This window comes from Misgurnus anguillicaudatus, chromosome 16 (genome assembly GCF_027580225.2).
Source record: "Misgurnus anguillicaudatus chromosome 16, ASM2758022v2, whole genome shotgun sequence".
Lineage (NCBI taxonomy): Eukaryota > Metazoa > Chordata > Actinopteri > Cypriniformes > Cobitidae > Misgurnus > Misgurnus anguillicaudatus.
Genome location: NC_073352.2, coordinates 12,140,757 through 12,153,964, shown reverse-complemented (window position 1 = coordinate 12,153,964; position 13,208 = coordinate 12,140,757). Strand labels below are relative to the sequence as shown.

General features: G+C 41.8%; 2 protein-coding genes across 4 annotated transcripts in view; one reads left to right on the top strand and one right to left on the bottom strand.

The window, feature by feature from the left end:
- The first annotated feature begins 212 nt into the window (after nucleotides 1–212).
- On the top strand, nucleotides 213–2,942 carry mars2 (methionyl-tRNA synthetase 2, mitochondrial). The gene is made up of 3 exons (XM_055178058.2): nucleotides 213–735; nucleotides 810–1,144; nucleotides 1,508–2,942. The coding sequence occupies exons 1-3, from the start codon at nucleotides 393–395 to the stop codon at nucleotides 2,690–2,692; spliced, it is 1,863 nt and encodes a 620-aa protein (XP_055034033.2). The 5' UTR covers nucleotides 213–392; the 3' UTR covers nucleotides 2,693–2,942.
- med12 (mediator complex subunit 12) overlaps nucleotides 2,852–13,208 on the bottom strand; it is a 36,201-nt gene continuing 25,844 nt past the window's right edge. For 2 of the 3 annotated variants that reach the window (XM_073854123.1, XM_055178053.2), the window contains exons 28-44: nucleotides 12,623–12,694; nucleotides 12,383–12,543; nucleotides 11,933–12,094; nucleotides 11,477–11,588; nucleotides 8,513–8,602; nucleotides 8,270–8,379; nucleotides 8,045–8,180; nucleotides 7,816–7,965; nucleotides 7,368–7,727; nucleotides 7,122–7,263; nucleotides 6,825–7,030; nucleotides 6,567–6,644; nucleotides 6,254–6,486; nucleotides 5,993–6,173; nucleotides 5,650–5,883; nucleotides 3,274–3,355; nucleotides 2,852–3,171 (exon numbers count right to left, since the gene is read on the bottom strand). In XM_073854123.1, the coding sequence (XP_073710224.1) occupies nucleotides 3,134–3,171; nucleotides 3,274–3,355; nucleotides 5,650–5,883; nucleotides 5,993–6,173; nucleotides 6,254–6,486; nucleotides 6,567–6,644; nucleotides 6,825–7,030; nucleotides 7,122–7,263; nucleotides 7,368–7,727; nucleotides 7,816–7,965; nucleotides 8,045–8,180; nucleotides 8,270–8,379; nucleotides 8,513–8,602; nucleotides 11,477–11,588; nucleotides 11,933–12,094; nucleotides 12,383–12,543; nucleotides 12,623–12,694 (2,547 nt within the window). In that variant the 3' untranslated portion in view covers nucleotides 2,852–3,133. The remainder of the gene's footprint in view (nucleotides 3,172–3,273; nucleotides 3,356–5,649; nucleotides 5,884–5,992; nucleotides 6,174–6,253; nucleotides 6,487–6,566; nucleotides 6,645–6,824; nucleotides 7,031–7,121; nucleotides 7,264–7,367; nucleotides 7,728–7,815; nucleotides 7,966–8,044; nucleotides 8,181–8,269; nucleotides 8,380–8,512; nucleotides 8,603–11,476; nucleotides 11,589–11,932; nucleotides 12,095–12,382; nucleotides 12,544–12,622; nucleotides 12,695–13,208) is intronic. The other variant, XM_073854124.1, reaches the window with a different exon arrangement.

Below are 13,208 nucleotides of genomic sequence, written 5' to 3'. Positions count from 1 at the left end.
TCGTAATAACGTGTGCAGAAAAACTAAAATCTGTTAAATGGAAATAAAATTGAAGAGTTTTGTTCCAAAACCAGATTACACTTTTTTTGAAAAGAAAAAACATGCTTATTATTATGTTATCATGTTTTTATTGTGCTACTTAGCTGTATTTTTGTTAATTGGAATGCACATCAAAAAAAGTTTTTTGGAAAAAAAACCCCGTAGTTATCTGGTTACATGACTTTTAATAGTGATTATTCATAATATAACGAATTGCATAATTATTACTGCTGGGCTTATCATTTACTGGTTTATAACAAAGACATCTCATATAAAGGAAACGTTTTTGGAAAATCGATCCGTGCCTTTTTTTGGGCCTTTTATTTTGAAAGCCATAGAACGTGACGCGCGCAATGACCCGGATGTTATGTCCCTACACGCGCAGCAGCTGTCTAAAAATGAAGTCTCTGTGCTGTCCTCTCAGTAGTAATATATCACTAACAGTCAGGTTATTCAGGTACATTTTTCATGGCAGACATGCGAGTCCCTCAGTGCCTGTTAAGTGTTTGTATAATCGTCCGGTTTCGCGATGTTTTTGCACGGATCACACACAGAAATCTAAACTGTATTATATCACAACACCCATATTCTACGTCAACGCATCTCCTCACATTGGCCATGTGTATTCAGCAGTGACTGCTGACTGTCTACACAGATACAAACTCTTACAGGGATATGAGTCCAGATTTGCCACAGGTAAGTGTCTTGTATGCTTGCATACTAACTATGATCAGTAGTTTACAATGATGGTGTTTGCTTATGCTTTGCAGGTACAGATGAACACGGACTTAAAATCCAACAGGCAGCTGGACTTGCTGGTAAAGATCCTCTGAGCTTCTGCACCGAGGTGTCCGATAGGTTTAAACATGTTTTCCAAAGATCTGCCATTTTATACACCGACTACATTCGGACAACGGAACAAAGACATCGGCAGGCCGTTGAACACTTCTGGACGGTTCTTCATAGCAAAGGGTTCATCTACAAAGGAACATATGAAGGGTGGTATTCTACTCCAGATGAAAGCTTTCTTACACCAACTCAAGTCACTGACAGCACAGACTCGATGGGAAGAGAAATCAAAATATCCATAGAGAGCGGCCACAAGGTATCATCCATAATGGCCGATTTAGATTGATTCTAGTATGGCCTCTATATCGACAATTTTATAGAAAGGGTGGCCGATATACACTACACAATACAATACAAAATAATGGCGGTTTCCTGGACAGGGTTTAGATTAAACCAGGACTAGGCCTAAGTTATATTACGACATTCAAGTAGTTTTTACAAAACAAAATAACATTACTGGTGTGATCTCGAGACAAAACAATGGCACTGATATTTTAAGATATGTCTGTGTTGTTTTCAGTTAAGACCGCTCAAACATGCTAAACAAGTTTAAGCCCATCTGGGAAGCTGGCCTAACCACCAAAGATGTATTCTTTATCCTCAAATGTTTTATTGGCAGGTGGAGTGGATGAAAGAGGAGAACTACATGTTCCGCCTATCAAAATTTCGCAGCGAGTTGCTTAATTGGTTCCGACTAAACCCGAATGTCATCCATCCTGTGAAGTTTCACCACTTGGTTCTTCAATGGCTCGAGGATGATCTCCCCGACCTGTCAGTATCTCGTCAGAAAAGCCGCCTTCAGTGGGGTATCCCGGTCCCTGGAGATCCAGAGCAAATCATCTACGTGTGGTTGGATGCGCTGGTGAACTACTTAACGGTTGTCGGTTATCCACAGAATCACGTAGAGTGGTGGACAGCCGCCCATCACATTGTTGGGAAAGACATTCTTAAATTTCATGCCATATATTGGCCAGCGTTTCTCTTAGCTGCTGGGTTACCCCTGCCTCAGAAGATATACGTGCACTCTCACTGGACGGTAGAAGGAAAAAAAATGTCCAAGAGTCTTGGAAACATGGTCGATCCACGGGAAGCCATGGAGAAGTTTACGGTAGACGGGCTGCGCTACTTCCTTTTAAGGCAAGGGGTTCCTGATTCGGACTGTGACTATTATGATGACAAAGTCATTAAGATGTGCAACAGTGAACTAGCGGATGCCCTCGGTGGGCTTTTGAACCGGTGCACTGCTCTCTCACTTAACCCTGAACAGGTGTATGCGGAATTCTGCAACACTTGCTTCCCAAAGGAGTCTCTTGATGGGTTTAGGGGAAAAGCAGTTTTGGAGGACTACAGAATGGTCGAGTCAGTATCTGCTCTTCCTGTCTTAGTAGAGCAACACTTTGAAAATCTACAGGCGTATAAAGCCCTGGAGGCGATTACTGCATGTGTGCGTCAAACCAATGGGTTTATCCAAAGACATGCTCCATGGAAACTTGACCGGAATGATAGTAAAGACAAGAAATGGCTCGACACCATTCTTCATGTATCATTAGAGTGCCTCAGGATATACGGCATACTACTGCAACCTGTGGTGCCTGGACTTGCAGACAAAATGTTATCTAGGTTGGGAATCAAGCCAGAGGAGAGGAATTGGGATTCTCTTAACTTCCTGGTAAAATATAAAGGTGGAGACTGTCCTTTGGAAGGACGAGCGTTGGGTCCTGATAGAGGAATACTGTTTAGTCGGCTCGAGAGGACCAAAGTGATTCCCAGAATCGGAACACGACAGAAGTCAAAACCTCACTGAACACCTTGAAAAAGATTTAAAGTGTAATAAATTTAGTAATGAAACAGGTTACTGGGTTACTTGGAGTTCATGGAGACTTAAGCAAACATGATACTGGATGAATGTTCACACTCAATTTTTTGTATTTGTGCAAGCACGCAAAATGTAAGACAAGGCATAAAAACTGACATGATTTTTTTTAATGAGAAATACACGAAACTGAAAAATTGTACAAATTGAAATAAAATAAAAAGTTGCAATATTCTTATAATTTCCTGTACTTCTTTTTACATAAACTCTTTCCATTGTTCACTTCCATCAAGCAACCATCCATGGATTTCAGAAATACGCATCTGAAAAACAATAATTGACTCCGACCAATGTGGTTCCACGCTCCCAAAAGGTCCATATAGCATCTATTATAGCTGAGACAGAACTAATCATCTTTGCATCCACACGCGCTTAGTAATATGAGTTGGTGTTCTGTCCGGGTTGTGTGTCTGGAGGAGAAAAATATTCAAATATTAATCATCATCACTTACCCTTAACAAATAGTTCCATAAATAGTAGCATACTGTGACTGTAAATCATGAAGTACATACTTGAGAGCTGCTGCTGGAGCTGTCTGACCAGTGCCGCTGTCTGCTGCTGTTGCTGTGTCTGCTGCATGCCTTGCCGTGGGAACTAAGATTAAACCACAACATTGGTCATGAAACAATACAACTATTTAATAATACAGCTACATAATACAAAATGCTATCTAGTGAGCGGGATGTAAACTCAAAACGAAACAACTGCTATGAATCTTTAATGATTTTTATAAAAAAAAAATACATTGCATTTTTAAAAATCAATACAGTATTGCAATATATATATATATTGCACACCCTGCTATTTTGCAAGCTCTCCCACTTAGAAATCATGGCGGGGTTTGAAACTGTCATCGTAGGTGCATGTCCACCGTGAGAGAGAAAAATCCAGAAATCACAATAACTATTTATTTGTATGATACAGCTGCAAATAAGTTTTTGAACACCTGAGAAAGTCAATGTTAATATTTGGTACAGTAGCCTTTGTTTGCAATTACAGAGGTCAAACGTTTCCTGTAGTTTTTCACCAGGTTTGTACACACTGCAGGAGGGAATTTTCCCACTCCTCCACACAGATCTTCTTTAGATCAGTCAGGTTTCTGGTCTGTCACTGAGAAACATGGAGTTTGAGCTCCCTCCAAAGACTCTCTATTGGGTTTAGGTCTGGAGACTGGCTAGGCCACGCCAGAACCTTGATATGCTTCTTACAGAGCCACTCCATGGTTATCCTGGCTGTGTGCTTTGGGTCATTGTCTTGTTTGAAGACCCAGCTTCGACCCATCTTCAATGCTCTAACTGAGGGAAGGAGGTTGTTCTCCAAAATCTCGCAATACATGGCCCCGGTCGTCCTCTCCTTAATACAGTGCAGTCACCCTGTCCCATGTGCAGAAAAACACCCCCAAAGCATGATGCTACCACCTACATGCTTCACAGTAGTGATGGTGTTCTTGGGATAGTACTCATCATTCTTCCTCCTCCAAACACGTTTAGTGGAATTATGACCAAAAAGTTCTATTTTGGTCTCATATGACCACATGACTTTCTCCTATGACTCCTCTGGATCATCCAAATGGTCATTGGCAAACTTATGACGGACCTCGACATGTGCTGGTTTAAGCAGGGGAACTTTCCGTGCCATGCATGATTTCAAACCATGACGTCTTTGTGTATTACCAACAGTAACCTTGGAAACGGTGGTCCCAGCTCTTTTCAGGTCATTGAACAGCTCCTCCCGTGTAGTTCTGGGGTGATTTCTCACCTTTCTTAGGATCATTGAGACCCCACGAGGTGAGATCTTGCATGGAGCCCCAGTCCGAGAGAGATTGACAGTCATGTTTAGCTTCTTCCATTTTCTAATGATTGCTCCAACAGTGGACCTTTTTTCACCAAGCTGCTTGGCAATTTCCGTTTAGCCCTTTCCAGCCTTGTGGAGGTGTACAATTGTGTCTTTGGACAGCTCTTTGGTCTTGGCCATGTTAGTAGTTGGATTCTTACTGATTGTATGGGGTGGACAGGTGTCTTTATGCAGCTAACGACCTCAAACAGGTGCATCTAATTTAGGATAATAAATGGAGTGGAGGTAGACATTTTAAAGGCAGACTAGCAGGTCTTTGAGGGTCAGAATTCTAGCTGATAGACAGGAGTTCAAATACTTATTTGCAGCTGTATCATACAAATAAATAGTTAAAAAATCCTACATTGTGATTTCTGGATTTTTTTTAGATTATGTCTCTCACAGTGGACATGCAACTACGAATTTCAGACCCCTCCATGATTTCTAAGTGGGAGAACTTGCAAAACAGCAGGGTGTCCAAATAATTTTCCTCACTGTATATAAATATACATACAAACACACACATTTGACGGCGCTTGTGACGACGCATTTTGCACCTGATTGACTGTATATTCGTCTCATCAAAGTGAGGCCAAAAATCGTTGTGTCATTTTGAAACCATAGTGTAACTACGGCACAATTTGTGTAGTTCTGGGCTGATTTCTCACCTTTCTTAGGATCATTGAGACCCCACGAGGTGAGATCTTGCATGGAGCCCCAGTCCGAGGGAGATTGTATATAAAAGTGTAACTACGGCACAATTTGTGGGGGCGGTTCGAGTCACAGTCAAACGTATCACGTTTCTGGGTACAGAATTAATGCTGCTGTTGGATTTGGTCGGGTGCTGCTTCCAGTGCAAGTGTGCACGTGGCTGTTACGCTATTGCATGCGCCACTGGCAACAAAAGGACCGGCTCAGAATCAATGTCGTGAGACCGACCAGCCGGTTACCAGTCCGGCCAGTCATGTGTGAAATCGCCCAATTCCAGGTCTTTGGCCGGTCGATCGTTGCATCTTTAGAAAAAAAGACTTGTGCTAACAGTTTTGGGGTCTTACCATGGGCTGCTGTGGGGGCAGAGGCTGCATGCCCAGGGCTTGAGAGGGTGGCTGGGCAGTTGGCACCTGCTGCTGTTGAACCTGCTGCTGCTGCTGCTGCTGTTGTTGTTGTTGTTGTTGTTGTTGAAGCTGCTGTTGAACCTGCTGCTGTTGAAGCTGCTGCTGCGGCACCTGCTGCTGTTGCACCTGCTGCTGTTGCACCTGCTGCACTTGTTGCTGAACCTGCTGCTGAACCTGCAATTGTAAAAGCAAAACAAGTTACTATTTAGATCATAATATTTAGCAGTCACAAACAAGGTAAAACATTAACATCATCTAGATGCAATCGCTGGTGTGTACATACTCTAAGAGCTGAATGTTGTCGGATCAACTGCTGTTGTTGCTGTGCCTGTTGTTGTTGTTGTTGCTGCTGCTGCTCCATCATCTGATTGGTTCTCATGCTTGGGTGCATGCTCTGCGCCCCCATGTGACCTTGCCCTAAGTTTGGCATCATCGGTGCCTGTTGCATTGACTGATGGGAAAACCTAAGACAGGTGGGTAAAATCGAAATGTTAGACACACACCCCGACTTCATCTGTAAACTATAAAGTTGTGTGCGACTCACCTTTGTGTGTTTTGCATCTGGTGCGGGTATGGCGCAGGAGCCTGTTGATGGATGTAGCCGCTAGGTCTCTGCTGCATCTGCCTAAGAGGATCCACCATCCCTGTGTTTGTACCAGGATGAGCTCCCTGGAAGCCCTGGTTATTGTACGGGGCATTAACTATTCCGGCAGGTTGCGAGGGGTGTGGTGGCATTACCATTTGTGGGCCGCACAATGTGTAGCTCTGGGTAATGTTCTAGAGGAAAATGTCACCATGAGTCAACTATTTTATCTCTTTTATGCAAATGCAGCTCTTGGTAATGCAATGATACTTGCCTGTGCAGGCGGCATTGATCCGTACGTTTGATTAGGTGCCACCTGTCTCATCTGTTGTCCGAGTAAATGATTTTGATTCTGAAAATACAGACAAACACGAATGCTACCCTCGTGATTTAAACATGAACATCACCCAACAATAACAGTTTGGGCATATTGAGTAGAGACAGGATACCCTCATTTTAAAACTTAACTCCACCCCCAAAATAATTTTTTTTTTATTTTGGTCTGGGTCTTGATCAGTAAAACGCAACTTACCAATCTGACCTGTAGATGGTGACGCAGCATCTGACCCTGAGGCAAGCTGGGTTGGGGTTTATAGGGTGGGACCTGGTACGGCTTTTCCATACCCATCATATTGCCCATTGCACCCGGCACATTAGTGTAGGAACGTGCAGGAATGATTTTGCCCATTTGACTCATGGGACCTCTGGGACGGACCGGGGGATCCAAACCAGGACCTCCTTAGGAAAAAAAATGGAGGGTATAAAAACACTTTACTTTCATCTCATGATGCTTAAATGATAAAAAAACAAATCTGGGATATGTGCTCACCTGGTGGTAAAGGCTGGTTCTGTGGGTATATGGCCATTTGAGATGGATAACCCATCCTGTATTGCATCTGTTGGCCCATGTTCATAAAATCAGTACCCATGCCTGACGTGTACATTACTCCTGGGTTATGAGGCTTGTAGTCCTAAACAACAGGAAATGGAATTGAATTAAATACAAACAAAACAAAACAAGCTTTTGCTACAGTGTGTATGCAAATATTAGACATCAGACAGATCTCTACCATACCTCTTGCTTATTAGATGATGCTGGTTTCTTTTTCTTTTTCTTCTTACTGGGATCAGGTGCAACGCTGGACACGCTCTTTTCTGGCTTCCCTGCATCCACCTTTTTGTCCGGCTCAGGTGCCACAGGTGTGGGAGGCTCCTCCTCTTCTGGGGGCAGGGGGAGGGGCTCCAAATAGTAACTCCGTGGTTTGGGTTTGAGGTGGGTGTGGTAAAGTAGGAGCCGCTGCTGCTCCTCAAACTTCATGACCTTGCGATCGACCCGTACGGTTCCAAACCAACCCCAGGAAAGCGGAGCCGAGTGCTTCAGCCCCTCGAAAACGTCCCATGGAGAAATCTTCTGCTTCGTTGATACCTGGAGACCCTGTGTTTGTATAGAGAAGACCAAGGCTTGATCGGACACCAAGCAGCACTATTTGATGAATAACAATAACTTAAGGCGCTTTATTTACCTCCTTTTCAAATCCGGCAATTTTGTTGCCCTTGGTGTCAATGAGCGAGCCCTGGGGCTCACAGGTGATGACATCACGCGTCTGCTTGGGTAGAGGTAGCAACTGTCGCACTTTCTCTAAACTCTCTGACTGGCGATCGCCAAGTTCTTTCTGCGGGGCAGAATAGACAATTATTATTTCATATAAACCTTCACCAATTTGTATTTTGTTTAAAGTGTTGCAGTCTCACCCTAAGCTTTTTGACCAGGTTCATGTAAGCCCTCTTATTTTCCTCCATGCTGCCCTGAGATATGCTGGACATGTCAGCTGCCAGAGTGCCATTGATAAGCACGCTCAGCATGTCTAAAACCGTAGTGAAGAGCTCACTAATAGTAAAAAAAAAGAGAGGCGTTACAAAGACAGACAGAGATGGATTGTAAAATTTAAGATCATTGAGGGCCATGTCTGATTTTACTTGTTAGACTGCATGTCCACTGTGCCACTGCTGATGATGTCCAGGAGAAGCACCGCCCACTCCGTCGTCTGCTGCGTGCTACGCTGCACAGTATCGAACATCCCACCCACCTAGACCATGTGACAGGAAGTACAAAAAGCATCAGCGGTTTATCCTCAAGCCCAAAACACAAGGAAATAAGATAAGATAACAGGCTAATTATCTTTAACTCTCCAAACAAGTACAAGGACAAAAGCTGCACACCAGATTGAGACGCAGCTTCAAGGCCTCATGCATCATCTGCTTGGCCTTGCAGTCATCCTGGTACTGATCCTCACGCCAGTTAGTCACAATCTGACAGGGAAATGCATCATATCAGTTCAATGAGATACAGAGCATTACTGACTGAACAGACGTAAACGTAAAATCTGCCTTATCTTATTTAATACTTCACGCTACGTTCTTTTAATGGCTGATGCCAGTACAGATACTGAGACAGCAATGTGGCCGATGAGACCGATAACACAAATGTAATTACAGTAAAGAGACAAACAGAAAATCAGTGAAAATACATTTTAAAAATTGTGCTAAATATGAAGTATTTATAAGAATGCAGATCTGACACCTCACAATATTTTTTGAATAATGCCGTGTACACACCAAAAGCAAAGCATTGTGTTTCTCGCTCTAAATTACTCGTGGGAATTAATGTTGGTTTATGGGAATTTTTCGCTTAAGTTGAATTTTTTCAACTTGCATGGAAGACGTGCTTGACGACAAAAGAGGGCACGTTTGTGGCAATCGCGCTACCTAATTCGCATCATTTGCACGCACGGTGCAAATTCATGTCTATTCATGTCTTTGCAAAGACTTGTATGTAATCTACTCGCGCAATTACTTAAAGGAATAGTATGTAGGATTGTGGCCAAAACTGGTATTGCAATCAAAAAACTTGTGGCTTAAACTGTTCTGCAATCACACAACTGGTGGCCAATACACAACATGACAACATAAACATCAGTTGAGGGCTGCAACTCCACTTTTTAAATGACAATATCCTGTATAAAATGAGAATCACGATTCTTTTGCAGAAAATTAAGGTCACGATTCTTTCACAATTCTCAAGAACTTTGTTAACTTTAAAGATGTACAACATTAGTTTAACATTAGTTTTTTACAGGTGCAAAGAATTCTGCTTCTGAAAGTTTCAGATAAGTGTACATAATCTTTAAATTCAGTTAATGTTAATTGTAGAGTGATGTATTCATTTTATTGAAAGAAAAAAATAAAATATACATTTTAAGCAGACATGGATTAACATTACTTTATGGTAATGAACTATGACGCGGTTCAGCGGAAACCAATCGCAAGGCAGAAACGTTCTGCGGGAACCTCCACTTGAGAGTATTCCATAGAATGCATTCGAGCGCTTTTTGGCGCTCTCGCTGGCGGCGTGAACGTCCATCGGGTGAATAAATCTACATACACGCTTAATCATCACGCCCCCTACACTTGGGCCAAATACAGGAAAACGTAATGTAAGTAGTCAAGTGGTCAAGTGCAAAGACAGCAAGTGTGGTTATTTGGACGCAGCCAATGTTTCCCCCTGTGCTAAAAACCCTTTTGGATGGGCTAAGATCCAGAATAAGATCCTCTTTTTGGTACAAAAACAACGTTAAAATTCTTGTCAGACGTACCTGCGCATTGCAATGCCTCACTCATTCTCTTTAGTTGCTTGTTTCTTTCTGTCCAACTTCTCGGCGAAAGCATCCGTGGCCGGTCTTGCAAAGTTAGTCATACATTTTTTTTCTTCAAGACTGATCATAACTGTTTTAAGTATGTTACATTGAAAGGTAGATTGGTCTAATTTAAATCCAAATAAAAAGACTGATTAGCCCTAACTAATTGCTAGCTAGTCAGAATCATTCTTAAGACGCAGTCTTAATGTCACGGCTATGTTTATGCAACCAGCACCGCCGCTGTACCAGTGCAGCGAGCGCAAGCACATCTGGCTTGCGCAATAATAAATGAGACGTCAAGACGTCATCGCGGCCGCTGTGATTGCGTGTTGTCGAGAGAACTGACGAGACTCCGTCTTTCCTTCTTGAAAATATAGTTACCCGAATTGTCAAAATGCTGGATTAAGATCGTTTGGGGGTTCGAATCGAGATCACAATCTTTTAACGATAAATCGTGCAGCTCTACACCCTGCGCAAATTCTTGTCTATTCGTATCCTTGCTGTGACGTTGTATGTAATCTACTCGCGCAAATACTTAAAATCACTTCTGGTGTGTACACAGCACAAGACTTCACTGCACACCGGAGTGTTTTGTGTGAGACGCAACGTAGCGTCATGTTAAAAACTTAATAATGATAGGCCATTTGAAGTCTGTCAGACGTTGGCTTAACATCTGAATGTCTTTGTATTAGGAAAACAAATAATTTAAGGAACAGAAAGATTTATCACCCAACTGAATATTATAAAAATCCAAACATCGGCCGATATATCAGCCACAGTAATATATGGGACAATTACTAGTTCTAAGTTTACCCAATTTTAGGTAAAACAAAAAATAAGATTGTTTTATCAAACCCATGTGTATTGTTGCGGTTATGCGTCTTAAATTCCAGTCTCTGTTTAATGGTCTGGCTAGTGGCTAAACTGAACTCTTGAACAAATACCTTGTTGAAAATAACAAATGTTTTGGTTTCCTTAAGACGAGAGCAGACGGCGATCATGGATTACCGCTATGTGAAGGGAGGTTTGGTAGTAGTTAACATTGTATACATTTATTTTACAAAGTAACGTTAGCTTAATGTAGTTTTTGATACGCTTTAGCTATTTGGACTAAGGTAACCTGCTTGTTATTTATTTTGCTTTTTATCAAAAATATACTACTCTAAAATAAATCTACTTTTACTGATTCTTTGTGGAATTTTACCAGAAGTTAAGTTTGTTCCACAAGTGTTGTTACTGCTGAAACCATCTATACACAATCTCTGTTTGCTGATGGTGTTCAACATTTCTCACAAATGCTAAAAGTAAACACAATGGCATAATTTACTATATCTTCTAATAGCATATGGATATTTAATGAGGTACGGGTAGAGCTGCAAAGTTCACATTGTATTGTAATACATTTTGGGGTTAACCACAAGTCTTTTAAAACCCTGAGTTAAGTGTAGTGGGTACAGTATGTGCGGGATGGGCTTGATGAAGGAAGTACCTGCTGTACTTGACTATAGAGGGATGTAAGGAGACCTTCTCTCTGCTCATCCTGTCCTTTGAGACACGTCAACACCAGAGACAGAAAAGGCTGCTGGCTCAGGAGAGACATACTAAAGAGATACACAACATGAATTATAAGAAATATTTATAATGAATCATATTTCATCAACTCCCTTTTCTAACTCTGCTTGTTGCAATGGATTCTGGGATTGCTTTATGCAAAAATGACAGGGCAATGTTGCTGTATATTTCAGTAGTCTTACAAATCAGCATGTTTTCAGCTACTGTAAGTGCACTTATGTTGCCCAATTTTTTTCTAGATGTGCATATCACTAAAATGTCTTGTACAGTTTCCAAAGTTAGTAGCTATTAAATGTCTGCATATTACAGACAATGATACCAGTAAAATACTGTAGCTTGTTGAAATAAGTGCTAAAAGTCAAGAGTTCGATACCTTTTCTGTTTCTGCCGATCTCTTTCTTTGCGGGAGGATGGTCCGAGATGTTGACCCTTCTCCAACTCTTCACCTGCAGCCTTCAGCACATGACCCTGTACTGAGGTGGGCAGCTTAGCAATCAGAGGGGCAACTAACCAGACACCCGAACGCTCCGAGGAACTGGAGAAAGAATACGATAGAAAAAGTTATTGAGTATGGGTACTCCAAATACATGCAGGCAAACTCACAAGTGGTGAAAAAGATGACAAGTTTACGAACGTAATCATTGTATGTGAGGGCTTCCCTCACCATTTAGCTATTTTAACATGTAAACAAAGCATTATATTATATAATAAACTAAAGAGTTCTGCTCAGAAAGTTGTCGTGACTCGTAATCCATGGAAAGGACGATAATGCGGATATCTTCATTTTTAATTGATCAATTGATCCACCCTTGGGGTCACCCACCTGAGCACAGGTTTGAGTTTATTGGTACTGTTGCTATTGGAGACCGAGCTTCCTGAAACCGCAGAGCCATTCCAGGTGGGGTTACTAGAGTTCATCTCAGCAGACTTTTGGAAAACTTCAATGGTGGCCTTAGCGATGTTCTCCAGTAGAGAATACAGTTCCTATCAAAAATAAGTATAAACCTCAAGATATACAGCACAAAAACTTACATCAGCCTCCACTTCAGCAGCAGTAACTTACATTAGGTGTGCTTTGCTTGATCATGAGTTGGAGCTCAAGAGAGGACTGTCTCATGGTCCACTGGTCCATGTTCTGTAAGCAGAAGAACAGACGGCACATGGAAAGAATGCTTTTAATCAAAAGCTTTAGCGGGATATTAATTGTTTTGGAGTCTCTGTCTTCACGGTCTATTAAAATGAAAACCTATCTGCAACAATGAGCTGCCGTGAGCAAATCATTAATGGCTTAAAGGCTTAAGGGTGTGAAATGAATAATTAAGGCTGGAGAAATGAATGCCCATTCTCTTTCTGCTGCTATACTGTGCCCGCAACAGAGCTACTTGATTTTTCTAAATGTATGTAGGTCTGCTCTCTTCTGTAATGTCCCTTTAACATGACAAGTAGGGCTGGAGAATATTGAAGAAATATGTGCTGTGTGATATCTTGCTAAGCAATGCGTATACAATACGAGAGACAATAAGGTTTTAAAGGGCACCTATTATGCCCATTTTACAAGATGTAATGCAAGTCTCAGGTGTGTCTAGAATGTATCTGTGAGGTTTCAGCTCAAAATACTGCCAGTCAGTGGGTGGGGCTTTATCAGTGTG